We start from the raw sequence: 14647 nt of genomic DNA on the forward strand, positions 1-14647 counted from the left end.
AAACCCAGTAGGTACAATACGGTAATATATATAGGCCAATTTCATCCCCTCTCCAATTAAATGTAGGGTTCTTGGAAGTACCCCCCCCCCTCAAGCCTAAAAATAGTTTATGCCCCTAAAACCCAGTAGGTACAATATGGTAATATATATAGGCCAATTTCATCCCCTTTCCAATTAAATGTTGGGTTCTTGGAAGTACCCCCCTTCAAATCCCTAAAATAGTTTATGCCTCTAAAACCCAGTAGGTACAATATGGTAATATATATAGGCCAATTTCATCCCCTCTCCAATTAAATGTAGGGTTCTTGGAAGTTCCCCCCCCCCCTCAAGCCAAAAAATAGTTTATGCCCCTAAAACCCAGTAGGTACAATAAGGGAATATTATATAGGCCAATTTGATCCCTCTCCACTGAAATGTAGAGTTCTTTGAAGTACCCCCCCCCCCCTCCTTAAGCCAAAACATAATTTATACCCCTCAAACCCAGTAGGTGCAATATATATAAAGGCCAATTTGATCCCCTTTCCACTAAAATGTAGGGTACTTGGAAGAACCCCCCTCCCCCTTTCAAGCCAAATCCCCTCGAATTAAGATGACCTTTGACCTTGTTCAGGTGACCAGCAATAAGTTGATATTAAAAGTAAAACTCAATTACCCTTACATTCAAATTTCTTGGGGAAAATACAATTATTTTGTTAAAATTTTCACCCTAAATGACCTTTGACCTTGATCATGTGACCTTCAACTCGGTCAGATAAACTTGATTGCCCTAATGCCAAAGTTTCAAGAAAAGATCCAGCTATAACATACAACAATGATGATGACAGCTCAATCATATTTGAATATTTGCCCTTTTAGCCGTCCATACTATGCTGGGATGATTTGCTGAAGTTAGAGGCCGGTAATGTATACAGATATTTTACGCCCTTAAAACCCAGGATTACCGAGAGTTATACATTTTAATTTAATGGTCAATAATATTTACTCTTTCGGATTCTCGAAGTGATTTTAGCCTTTGCATTCAGTACGATGAGATTTTACTGTAATTTTCCCCCAATTTCACTTTTGTCGTCAAGAAGTTCTTGCGTAAAGATGAGATGATCAGCTAGTGCAGCGCAAACGGATTTAGCCAGAAGGGTGTCTGGGCATCTTTTGGATGCCCGTTTCCTCTGGAAGACGCCCTGGAAATTTTGCAAGACGCTCTGATCTAAATCATTTGGTGGACGCCCTTAAAATAAAACTGAAAGTCTCACAGTGAAATAAAATTATACAAGGTTTTCTATATTTCACAAGCAAAAATACAGAAAACAAAATCATGTTTACAATTTTCCGCGATTTAATTAAATTGTATGCCAGTTTGTTTTTCCTGCTGCTCCAGCTCCTCACCAATCAATCTCCAAATCAGAGTGAACAATCTTGCATGAAAAATATTTTTTCCACCAAAATAATGCAAAATCCTGAAATTGTTCAATTATGTGGATTCTTAAATTATTGTTTTGGTGATGTGTTCGGAGGAGCAAGTTATTGAGCTTTCATGAGTACATGTAGTTTTTGTGTTGTGAACTTTGTGGACTTGTAGTGAGCAGAAATGTGAGTGTGCGTACAAGCGGCTAGTGTGCTGTAGCAGGTTATAATTTTCAAATTTGACAATGTCTCACCTTGAAATTGTAGTTATTTCTAAAACATCACTTTCTTGCTATTCTTTTTTCTTTGCTTCCATTCAAGTTCTTTCTCTCTTCCAATCCTTTTCTTTTTGTTCCTTCTTTCTTTCCTTCCTTTCTACATTTGTTCTTGCCTCCATTCTTTCCTTCCTTTCTACATTTGTTCTTGCCTCCATTCTTTCCTTCCTTTCTTTCACCATTTCTTTCATCCTGCCTTTCTTTTTTTTATTCCTTTTTTTTCCATTTGTTTTCATTGCATTCCTTCCCCTTTTCTTTTTGCTTTCCTTCCATCTTTCCTTTTCATTACTTTCATCCTTTCCTTCCATCCTTTTCTCCAATTATTTGAGTTAAGTTGATAAGTCATAATGTTATTTCATTTTATTTCATTTCAGACTAGTCATTAGTGATGGAAGCAGAAGCTCAAGTGGTTGACCCTCCTTTTCATCAGGGCGGTCTTTCAGAGGCATCTTCTGAGATCCAAACTGTACCCAGAACTGCAGCCGTAGTCATCAAAGAAAATGAGAGTCCAGTAAACGATGCCAGTCAAAAGGTTGTAGGAGAAATGGAGGGGAAACATAATTTGGTAATTGCTCAAAGTTGTGATGCAGAATTTCCGCAAGCCTCAAAAGATCAAGTTGAGTCAAGGAATGATAAACAAAATGAAGGAACTGCTTCCGTGGAACAGAGTGGCAGTGAAATGACTGATGGAACTGGTGTTATTGGTCAAAACTCTTCGGTCATATCAGAGACATTAATTGATGCAGCGTTAACATCAGAGCGATTACCCAGCCAACCAGAGCAAGATATACAAAAAGATACAAACAGTACTGTGAAATGTGCAGGGTGTGGAAAGGTCTTTGGTCAACCTTGTGCACTTCCAATGAGAGCTAACAGAGTGATGCTCTCTCTGTGTGATGACTGTGAGAACATAACTTCTGCTATGTTCATTTGCATCAGCTGTGGGCAAGAATGTAGCAGTCTTGCTGCCCTTCGAGCACACAAACAAACACATGTAGTTCCTGAGCAGCGCATCTTTGTTTGTGAAATGTGTGGTGTGGGTTTCCAGAGGCAGAATACTCTAGAGGAACACAAATGTGCAGTTCTTGCAAGCCAGCCAGATAACAAGTCTGATGAAAAAGCTACCAGTTTGCAGGAGCTTCAGGTACCCCTAAGCAAAGGTCGATCAAGAAAACCCAGGGTAACAAAGAAAGTAAGGGTGGAAGCCATTGTTAAAACATTGTCCAAAATGAGTCAGCAGACTGAAAAGAAAGTCCCTGTAGTATCACATGACATATCTCAGAAAAAAACACAACCTGTAAAGCAAGTTCAATCGAAAAGGAAACAACAGGCCAGGGGTAGGAAGAAAACGATAAGAAAGACTCCTTTGCCAGTACCTCCAACTAAAGCAACATCAACTCTAAAGAAAAAATTATTAGTTGATTTTCAACCTCCCTCAACAAGGAGGCCGAGAACTGTAAGGAAAGTCTTAACGGTACCAAAAGTGTTTGAATGTGAGCAATGCTCCGAATTTTTCACAGAAAGGAAAGAGCTAAAAAAACATAAGGCCATGCATAAAAAAGAAATATTTCAATGTGAGACATGCAAAAAAGAATTTAAATCAAAGCCTAGTCTTAAACGTCATGAGCTTACACATTCTGTAAGACCTACAACTGTTTGTGATATTTGTGATAAGACATTTCAGTCAATTCATACTTTGTTAACTCACAAAAAAACAGTTCATGTTGATGAGAAGCCTTATGTGTGTGACATCTGCCATAAAGATTTTAAGCAGTTGGGTAACATGAAGACGCATCGACGCACACATACTGGGGAAAAGCCATTTGTGTGTACTGAATGTGGCCGGGCCTTCGCACAGATGGGTAATCTCCAGGCTCATATGGTCATCCATGCTGCGTCTAAACCCCATGTTTGTGAGATATGTGGCAAGTCTTTTTCATATCTCCGCAGTCTACAGAACCATATGCGAGGCACTCACACAGGGGAGCGTCCCTTTGCATGTGAAATTTGTGAAAAAACTTTCTCCAACCAAAGCGTGCTTCGGGATCACAGACGAACTCATTCAGACAAAAGGGGCTACCTGTGTGACAAGTGTGGGAAAGGTTTCAAGAGTTATAAGAATCTGAAGCAGCATGAGAAATTCCACTTGGATGTGCGTCCCTACAGCTGCCAGGTGTGTGGGAAGGGGTTTGTTTGGTTCAAAAGCTTTCAGCTCCACAAAAGAACACACACAGGTGAAAAGCCATATTCCTGTGATCAATGTGATAAGGTTTTCTCCAACATTGGATCTCTTAAGTGCCATAAACGGAAGCATATATATGATGGTTCAGCTCCACCTCGTAAGGGTCGCCCCACTTCTAAAACCCATCCTTCTAATATCAAAGGATCCCCTCCTCCATCTCCCCCTTCTGCCCCAAGCCAAATGATGGTCATCCCACACCCTAGTCTTCACCCAATTCCTACTAATACTAGAGACCATATGATTAACTCTATCCATCATCATGGAGATGGATCCTCTACTCCTACTACTACTACAATTCATCATGCCATCCCAACTCATTCTCAAGCATACAATCATGCTGTCTATCCTCAAGCTCTTTGCTCTTTTGTCACAAATTCTACTGGAGATTTTACCATTCTTTGATATTTCACTCAATTCATATAACTATACATATCACAAACATTGTGCATTGTAATGCTATACGGCGGGGTATGTTGACTTTGGTCATGAAGTGAATTAAAGATTCTTTCAGCAACTTCTTCAGATTTCTAGAATTTTGCTCAGTCTCTCTAAACTTGCCATTTCAGTTCAAACATCTTCATGGTATGAATGTGTATGACAAGAATGATGTGAAACATGTATTACTCAGTTTCCTTTTAACATTTATTTTTACACAATTTCAACTCAAATGAGGTTACTGCACACCTTTTCTACTTTGTATAAAGCCATTTTCAAGCGATAATTCACAGGCTATTTGATCTCAGTAGTTGTCTGCAATCGCTAGATTTACAAAGTATAAGGATTGAAAGTAAATGCTAAGAGTGCCTTTGTTAAAGAAAATGTGAAAATGAACAAGAAAGAGGGGCTGAATATTCTCAAAGATTATAAAAACAAAATAAAGATTTCATGACATGTGCATGTATCACTACACTTTTGTTAGAATGGACTGTTAGGTGATACTGATACTCCAATATAGTTGAAGTAATTTACCTTTATCAAAGCTTTAGACTGGCTTTAATTGAACCATATGGGATTTTGTTTTTATGCCATTAATTAAAAAACGGTAGATGCATGTAATTGATTGACCTTTAAAGGGCATATCAGGTGTGAGTAAATGAATTTATATTTCTACATACAAAGTACTACAGGATGAGACTTGTGAACTCTGTACATACGGTAGAATAGGCAAAGTGTACATAGAACACCTACATGTATTCCTTTTTAGGTACATTTTAATTACAGTCAAATTGTTTGGGATCACAGAAATCTGATAAACTTTTGGAGGAAATGGCTTTGAAGAGATGTATATGGAAGAATATTTGACACTTAAATGCAATTATCTTGAAGGTCAAGTCCACCATAGATAAAAACAAAAAAGGAAGATTTTATTCAATAAAGAAAAATCAAAGAATCACGCTGAAAATTTCATCAAAATTGGATGGAAAGTGAGAAAGTTATGACATTTTAAAGTTTCGCTTATTTGTCACAAACAGTTATATGCACTTAGAGAGTCGATGATGTCCCTCATTATTTCTTTTGTTTTTCATTGTTTGACTTATACAATATTTCAATTTTGATAGATTTAGCAATAAAGACCATCTTGTTTGAACCATAGAATTTTGATAGAATTGTAATTTCACTTGCTCAGGGAGTGAAACTCATACAAATTTATTTCACATGTCAATGATGAGTAAATTAGAATATTTCATTTTACATGTAATGAAATGCAAGAGAGAATTGTGATTGGATTATGTCATTGGTCTCCTCATTTGCATACGGACAAGGATGTGAATATAATTGTTCTGTGATATTCTGTGAAAATTAGAAATGTCATGACTTTCTTATTTTACATTCGACTTTTATGAAACTTTCAGTGTTATGCTTGTTTAATTTTTCTCTTTTCTTCGAAACCAACTTTTTTATATGCCGTCTCAACGGGACGTATTATGGTATCACGCTCGGTGTCCGACCATCCGTTAACTTTTCCTTGTAAACGCGATAACTTCAGTTTAACTTAACCTAGGGTCATATAATTTGGTGTGTATGATACTAGCATGGATTCCATGAAGCCTCATGATTTTGAGGTCAGAGGTCAAGGTCACTGACATTTTCACCTTGCCCTTCTGCAGTCCTTGTAAATGCGATAACTGCAGTTTAACTTAACCTAGGCTCATATAATTTGGTGTGTATGATACTAGCATGAATCCCAGGAAGCCTATTGATTTTGAGGTCAAAAGGTCAAGGTCACAGAGACATATTTCCATCTTACCCTTCTGCAGTCCTTGTAAACATGATAAATTCAGTTTAACTTAACCTAGGCTCATATAATTTGGTGTGTATGATACTAGCATGGATCCCAGGAATCCTCTTGATTTTGAAGTCAAAAGGTCAAACTTCAAGGTCACACTGACATGTTTTCATCTTGCCCTTCTAAAGTCCTTGTAAACGCGATAACTTTAGTTGAAAGCTTTAGTTTAATGTAACCTAGGCTCATATAATTTGGTGTGTATGATACTAGCATAGATCCTAGCAATTCTATTGATTTGGAGGTCAGAAGGTCAAAGGTGAAGTCGCCATCTTCCACTATTCTTGCTTGACCAATAGCTCCATTTTCCGCGTTACAGACGGGCATATTATGTGCTCGCCTTAGCGACACTCTTGTTATTGGGGTGGACTTGCCCTTTAAGGATACAGTGGTCACATTTTGAGAGAAAGTTAGTCTCGCAAGTAACAAGATTTTATAGGAAGGAAGATTTTAACAGATCCTTCCCATTCGCTCATTATTTATTTGTTATTGGTATTTGGTATGCATATTATACAGTTGAGGCCAGAAGTTTACATACACCCAGGAAATTCAGAGAAAAGTTGACACTTGCCAAACATCAAAAAATTTACTGGATCTTAAAAAAAAATCTGTGCTATCATGACAAATTTGATATCAAACAAATGAATATGTCATGCCCCTTCATCACATTGCTTTGTCATCAGGAGCTAAAAAATATTTAGGTGTCATTTTTCCCCAAAAAATCTTCATATTTTAGACAAACTAAAAATACAAACTTGACAAAAACATTTCATATTTGTGCTGGTTACTTCTCAACACAAACATTTCAGATAACACTTTTTTGTTAAGTGGTGACATATCATGATAGAAAATGTAATATAAATGATAGAGTTGACATTTATTTATTTTTATGAAACAATGTTTGAAAATATAACAAACAATAGAATACATTTGGCACAAATATTACTTTTTTTTCTTCAAAGAAAATTCCACCTGAAATATACTATAACCCCAACGGCATCCCAATCATGTGAAAGCGTTCTTCCATTTGATACCAAACTCGTCATGGTAGTATTTTATTTCTGGATATATTGTAAATTTTACGATGTTTGGCAAGCGAACGAATTTCACTAAATTCCATGTAATGGGTGTATGTAAAGATTTGTCCTCATCTGTACATATATTGACCTGCCACACAGTCTGAATGGGTCAATTTACAAATTTGATATTTGATTTGCAATATCATTTCAAAGCAAATGATCAAAGACGTAATTACAGTATGCAGAAGCTGTTTAAATTGTATCAAAACATAAATATCTTGCAAGGTAATATTTTATGAAAAGACGGAAGGTAATTATAGACAGAGAGAGGATGATGGAATATGGAATAAGTAAATTAAAGATTAAAAAGTAATAAAAAGAAGGAGATGTGCTGCAAAACATGTCGAAGTTGGTATTGGGTTTAAAATGCTTGAAAGTACTGATTATGTCAAAGTGATGTTTTATTTTTTTTCAATGCATATCTGTTTGTTTATTTTCTGTTCTAAATATAAAATACATGTACAGTATAAGAGTTTTTTTTTTTGGTCAGATTCGCTGTTCTACCTATTGTGTTTATGATCATGACTGATAGTATACATGTGAAATAATATTCCCATGTTTCTTTGTACAAAACTTAGTGAGGCAAAGGTGTGCAACAAGTCAAAGGGCAATTCAGCCTTAGTAATAATATGAATTTGATTTTTAAAAAGCAAAATTATGCAAAAAAGTAAATGTTGCAAGTTTAATCTAAGATATCAGAAATGAAACCTTAAAGTGTTGGTTATTTAACAAAGAAAAGATACAAGATTGGGATTATGTAATATGAAATTATTATTTCATTTTTCTTATAGTATATTGTGTTAAGTGGTCATGGAACACTATTTTTTGTGAGTATTTGAACTGTACTTGTAAATTACCTTTTGGGCCTACACTTCTGTATTATGTCTGATATTGTTGAATGGCATTTCAGGAGGCTAATATTGAAGTGATTAGTACTAGTATTAGTATTAGTAATGTGTTTAATTATATTAACACTATTCTTAAAATATTTTGGATACATTTTATTCTGCTTGAATACACACAATATAAATAACTCAATGTCCAACAATTATTGTAATGTTTCCTTTACAGTGATTTCACATAATGTTAATATATATTTGTGTATATTTGTACTTTCTTATGTATATTAGAGCTTGTATATTTTTCATTTCAGCATTTTAGTTTGTATGATCTTGCCATGTTGCATTGGCTGTTCACCTGAAATCATGAGATTTTTTTTTAGAATCATTGATGAACTGTCTCGTTTCAAAAGGAAAAAAGAAAGAAAATGAAATAAAGCAAGTGATTAGCAACTCAATTGATTTGTGAATGTGTCAGTGTTGTGCCTATCATATAATGCTCATGTAGGCTTTCTTCCAGTGAATAGTAAGGATCATGAAGGTCAAGTGAAATCTGTGGTTATATACAGCAAGAAAAGAAAAGTTACACATTGAGAGATGAAAAGGGATGACAATTTTTGAAGAAAAATGGCGTTTGATATATTTCTACCAAGTAAATCTGTTAGGTTACAGTATCTCATAATGAGACATGAGTAATGAACAGATTTGTTTGGTTGTAATTTTTAAACACCATTCTTTTCCCCATCCTTTGAAATTTCTGGATATAATTTTTCCTTTTAGCTTTCTGATACACAGTCGCAGTAAAATTATAAGGTAACTGCCCAAGTCAACCTTCCATTTTAAGTCAAATAATCGCCTAAGTTGAAGCACTTTTTAGACTAGATTATTCAGAACATATACGTCTTTTATGTCAAAGTTTGCTTACTTGTAAGTTGAGATTTCTCTGGTCCCAAGAGATTTTACTAAGGCAGAGTTACCTGTATTTGTAAGATGTCTTCAAATTGCATAAAGGGTACTAGTCATCAAATCTAAAATGATCATGGACAATCAAGGGATAAAAAAGAAGATTCAGTGAATGTTAGATGATACTCTAGTATAGTTCACCTTCTTGAACTTTGGCCAAAGCTTTAGACAGGTTTTCTTGTTTTAATCCCTCGGTATGTGGGGAAAAAACACTTGAAGTATTATGTTATATATGTACTTATTTATTGTCATGTTTTTTTTTTTCATTTTGTATTTTTATGTGTATTTATTTGCCTTTTTTTTGGGGGGGGGGTGTCAAACATGTAATATCTTAGGAAGCTGTATTAAATCATAATGAAATACACCATGTTAACATCTATAGATATTAACAAAGTTAAGATTTCCTACAATGAAAGGACAAGCCGACCCCAACAAAAAGTAGGATGAATAAAGATATAAAAATCCCCCGGGGGGGGCCACTTCCATTGACGAGTGGATACCATGCGCGACCAAGGGGTCTCGAAAAGCACCCTAAACACGTATTTTCCATATTCTGAAAATGCACCCCTTAACAAGTATTGGCGTCTGAAACCATACCCTTAACAAGTATTGGAAACAAAACGACACTCTTGGCAAGTATTCCCTGAAATGAACCCCTAAACAAGTAGAGCGATATTTTATTGTTAAACGGTCCGTCGGTCGTCGGTTTTACCTTGACAATTTACACACCATTTGGTTTAGTACGGCCCCAGCTTCCACACCTCGCGCAAATCGGACTCTAAACACGTAGTGTTGGGGCAAAAAGGACATCCTTTATAAAACATTTTAATTTTGTTTTATCATCCCCGCAAAGTTAACCCTAAACACGTAGCTTTCCTAGCGAAATAGATACCCCTTTTTCATTATTTTTGTGTTTTTGACACCCTTATCACGTTACGTACGTAACGTGCCCTATCTTGAAAAAGACATCCTTTTTACGTGTTTTTTTTTGGTCGCGCATGGTATCCACTCGTCAATGTAAATACTGAAAATATTAAAATCAAATGTAAAATAAAGAAAGTTATGGCATTTTTAATTTTCACTTAATTTTAAGAAATATGAACATCCTAATCATGCAAATGAAGGACTGATGACGTCACCCACTCACTTTTTGTTGTGTATTTCATACATGAAATATTCAAATTTTCTCCTTAATTGTCCTGTGAAACCAACTCCCTGAACATGTGGTATTACCATTGTTTTAACAAATCATAGTTCAGTCTAATTGGTCCTTAATGTCAAATCTGTAAAAATTGAAATATTTCATAATTCAAACATTAAAAAAAAGAAATAGTGAGTGAAGGACATCATTGACCTCTCTCTTTTGCATGTCACCGAGTATATAGTGCATATTATGTGCATACATTTCTGCCTGCTCGATGCCCCCGGCCCCGCCGCCGCCTCCAGTGCCCTTGTAAGCAGATCAATGATCGGCAATCAATTAGACACAACGTTTGTAGTTTGCAATGAAATTTCAAAATATCTGTTATTAAAAAATACCAAAATATTTTTTTTTCATCGCTCAATGTATACCAGGCGCGAATCCAGGATTTTGCTAATTTGGGCGCCCCTGTGAACTTTTCGTAAAAATCGTGCCCTCCCCCCCCCCCCGCCAGACAATCATAGGTGCCTTAAATGCATGTTGAATTATCTTATTTCATAATCAAGTGAAAAAAGGCAATGGAAGGCCACTTTTTTAATGTGTTTATAAAAAAATATCCACGAATATGTTGTAATACCACTTCATGAAAAGAATATTTATGCGACCAACATAGAATTTTAAGAACTTTCGGGTTTCAATTTAGTTTAACTTCTCATCAGAGTGGTAGACCCTACTAAAATTTTGTGTGCAGGAGCTGTTATTTCTTTACCATGGGCGTTTTCAGCTTTTGTCAATAGGAGGGGGGTATTTTCATTTATATGTTTCCTGATCGGACATTCTAAGAACTTTTGCAACCGTGAACATCATGGGTATATCTAAACAATATCGATGCGAGCTCGAAACGCGAGTTGACAATTTTTGATATTCTGTGACCTCAAATTTGGAAAATCCATACGTACTTTAATTTGGTAATCAAAAATAGGATGGGTATATATATCTCAACATTTTATGCAAGCGCGAAGCGCGAGCTGACAATTTTTTTTAATTTCCGACCCAAACCGGGACATTCCAAACACATTTTTGTAACCGTGAACAGAATAGGTTTCTATCTAAATAATTGATGTGAGCGCGAAGCGCGAGCTGAAATATTTTGATATTCTGACCTGAAATTTTGACATTCTAAGCACTATTGGTAATCATGAACAGGATGGATATTTAAATAATCGTTTGAAAATTTTGATATTCCGACCCAAAGTTGGACATTCTATAAGCACTTTATCTAATCATGAACAGCATCGTCACCTTAACCATCTCAACAATTTATGTGAGCACGAAGTACGAGCTGACATTTTTTTTAATTTACGGCCCCAAACTGGACATTCTAAGCATATTTTGTAACCATAAACTGGATGGGTAGGCCCTATCTATTTAAACAATTGTGCGAGCGCGAAGCGTGAGCTGGAAAAAAAATCGATATTCTGACCTAAAATTTGACATTCTCAGCACTTTTGGTAACCATGAACAGGATGGTAATCTAACTTAGCAATTGATGCGAGCGCGAAACGCGAGCTTAAAAAGCAAAATAATAATAGGTCCGGAATATAGGCTTCGATTACTATGAGGAATATGCAAAGTGACACTTGAAATAATCGTTTGCACGCTAAGAAAAAGGTTCAATTTTGTTATATCGGGAGGAGAGACCTGCGGGTCATAGTGATTCAGTTCGCTTTTCGCCTCCCAGGCACAGGTGACGCCAAACAAATAATAATAATAATAATAACGCTATACTGGAAGCCCTTTGTGATGACGTAACTATTCGCTTTCAGAAGTTTTTTTCACATGTTGATGGGTACAAATAACTACATTTTTTACATCACACGAGTGTATACAATGCATCCTATTGAATGTAAATTTCTGGACCCCAAGCTATAAACTATACAAATTTGCCCCATCTAGAGAGCAAATAGTACAAAAGGCGGGTGCACTTCTTCACCTTGTTTATGCGGAGTGCACGGAAAAAATATATTAAGACATTTTATGTTGTATGATTTCCTAACGTGTGTATACCCATAGTAAGGATGGTATAAACATAAAGATATTAGTTTCTCACTCATTCGTGAAGTATATGCATATCAAACTTGCAACAAATGAAAAGGACTTTTTGAAGCTGTAACAAATTAATGAGGTATCCGTCACTCAGTTATAGTTGTGATGATTAATCAAGGATAATTCTCGGTTTCGTTTGTTCTTTTCTTTGACCTACTGTAGTAGTCTTTATACCATGCTCTCGATCGTTAGTATCCAGTGTAGTAGTCTTTAACATGCTCTCGATCCTTAGCATCCAGGAAATCATTGACCTAGCATAGGTCCATGACGGAACTTGTACACTCCTTAATTGCAATAGATAATGATAATAAAAAACATACTTGAAATGTTGGCAGTAACTATTAGATTTGCTTATGTATCGTCATCACTGGCGTGAATCTGATCCAAGCAGTGGGGGATGAATGACCTGAAAATTAAAAATTTGGGGGACACCCTTACACCTATAAGTTTATGTATACGGAGATGTTCCGTGCACATAATCCTTTTATCTTTCAGTTAAAGGCCTCTAATGATTTTTTTTCAATGGCTATAATAATGAATTTATTGTGTTATACACTACTGAACTACAGTTAATATCTAAATGCGAGCGAACGAAGCAGTTGGAAGACATATGATGACCAAAGTCGTCTTTCATGAGGTGTGATTATTGGATATCGTGGCGAATGAGCAGAGCGAGTAATTTTTTAGTAGGTGGAAGAAAGAATGTTGCCCCAAAACCTCTTTCAAGTGGTGTGTAATTATCACATCACGGGCTGTATTATGTACAGGGTAACTGTGAGCATAATTCTACCATCTTTCACTTTAAGGACTATCACAATGATGGTTATATTGTAATGGATTTGTTGTCACGCAAACTAATGGATTACAGCTAGTGTCCAAATGCGAGCGAGCAAATTTTCCATAGTTTGAAGAAACAGAAACAGAATGATTATCAAATTGTCTTTCAAGGCAGTGGCGTAGCTACGGGGGGGCCTGGGGGGGCACGTGCCCCCCCTGAGATTTGGTGTGCCCCCCCAAGTGCCCCCCCTGAAAAAAATTGGCAGAGCAAAAAAAAAAGGAGAAAGAAGAAAAAAAAAGGAAAAGAAGAAGAAAGACAGAAGAAAAAAAGAAGAGGAAAATAAGAGGAGGAAGACGAGTGAATGAAATAATGTGAAGGGAAGACTTGCAAAAAAAAAAAAATCTTTCATGTTCCTATATAAAACTTTTGCTTGCGCTTCGCGCCAGAATTGCCTGTTCGATGAAATTCATATCTTGCTCAATAGGCTGATATGGAGCAAGTTTTGAAGTCAAAATACAAAATATATTTTAGCTCGGACATCGAGCTCTCATCATTTTTTTTTCATTAACAAATTTAAGTGTTCTAGCTGTAAAATGTCCCTTTTATAGTCTACATATCAGCATTTTTAAGCTCACGCTGCGTGGTCCAATTGTTTGATTTGCCAAGTTCCTATTGTCTACGTGTATTTCATAATGTTCCATTAAACAAATGTATTCAGACTGTCCAGATTCTAGGTCTAAATCTAAAACATGCGCGATAGCCTGCATGTTCTTTATATTAAATGTACTTAAATTATCCAGTTTCACATCAGAATATCAATAATTGTCTGCTCACGCTTCACGATCGCATTATTAATGATACCCAATTAACTATATCATATTTATGATTTACAAAATATGAATAGAGTGTCCCGCTTTTAGGTCTAAAATCTCAATTTTCTTCCTCTCGCGCTTCGCGCTCGCATCAATTGTTTAGTTACATACCTATCCCATTTATTAATACAAAAAGTGCTTAGAATGACAATTTTTTAGGTCGGAATGTCAAAAAAAATTTGCTCGCGCTTCGCGCTCGCATTATTGAAATATATACCGTCTTCGTGGGTAACTGTAAGCAGTCCTTAACAGGTCCCTTTTCGATAATGCTACAGTTAATAAAAATTTCTGCTCGCGATTGGCCTTCGCAGTAACCATCTAGTTACATACGAATCTTGTTCAGGATCACACATAACATTGCACAGAATATTACATTTTCAGGACAAAATACATGAAAGTAAAAAATAAAAAAAAAATCGCTCGCGCTTCGCGCTCGCACTTTTTATAAGGCTTATGAGATTATTTCATGTTTATGTTGTTCTATAAGAATAAAACTAAGAAGTGACTGATCGGGGGAAATATAGGTGAAGATAATTTCGGGCCCCATCCCCTATTGGCGAAAGTCGGATCCGCCCTTGTGACACATACACACACAACGGAAAAAATGGTGCCCCCCCCTGAAAAAGCAAGGACCCCCCCAGTGCCCCCCAAGGAAAAAAATCCTAGC

The 14647-nt window shown here is 36.1% G+C and overlaps 1 protein-coding gene across 1 annotated transcript; it reads left to right on the top strand.

Annotated features, from left to right (window-relative positions):
- Positions 1 to 1516: 1516 nt before the first annotated feature.
- LOC129254964 (zinc finger protein 493-like) lies at positions 1517 to 8578 on the top strand. The gene has a single exon (XM_064107774.1). The coding sequence runs from the start codon at positions 2065 to 2067 to the stop codon at positions 4318 to 4320; it is 2256 nt and encodes a 751-aa protein (XP_063963844.1). The 5' UTR covers positions 1517 to 2064; the 3' UTR covers positions 4321 to 8578.
- The last annotated feature ends 6069 nt before the right edge of the window (positions 8579 to 14647 follow it).

This window comes from Lytechinus pictus, chromosome 2 (genome assembly GCF_037042905.1).
Source record: "Lytechinus pictus isolate F3 Inbred chromosome 2, Lp3.0, whole genome shotgun sequence".
In the NCBI taxonomy this organism is placed as follows: Eukaryota; Metazoa; Echinodermata; class Echinoidea; order Temnopleuroida; family Toxopneustidae; genus Lytechinus; species Lytechinus pictus.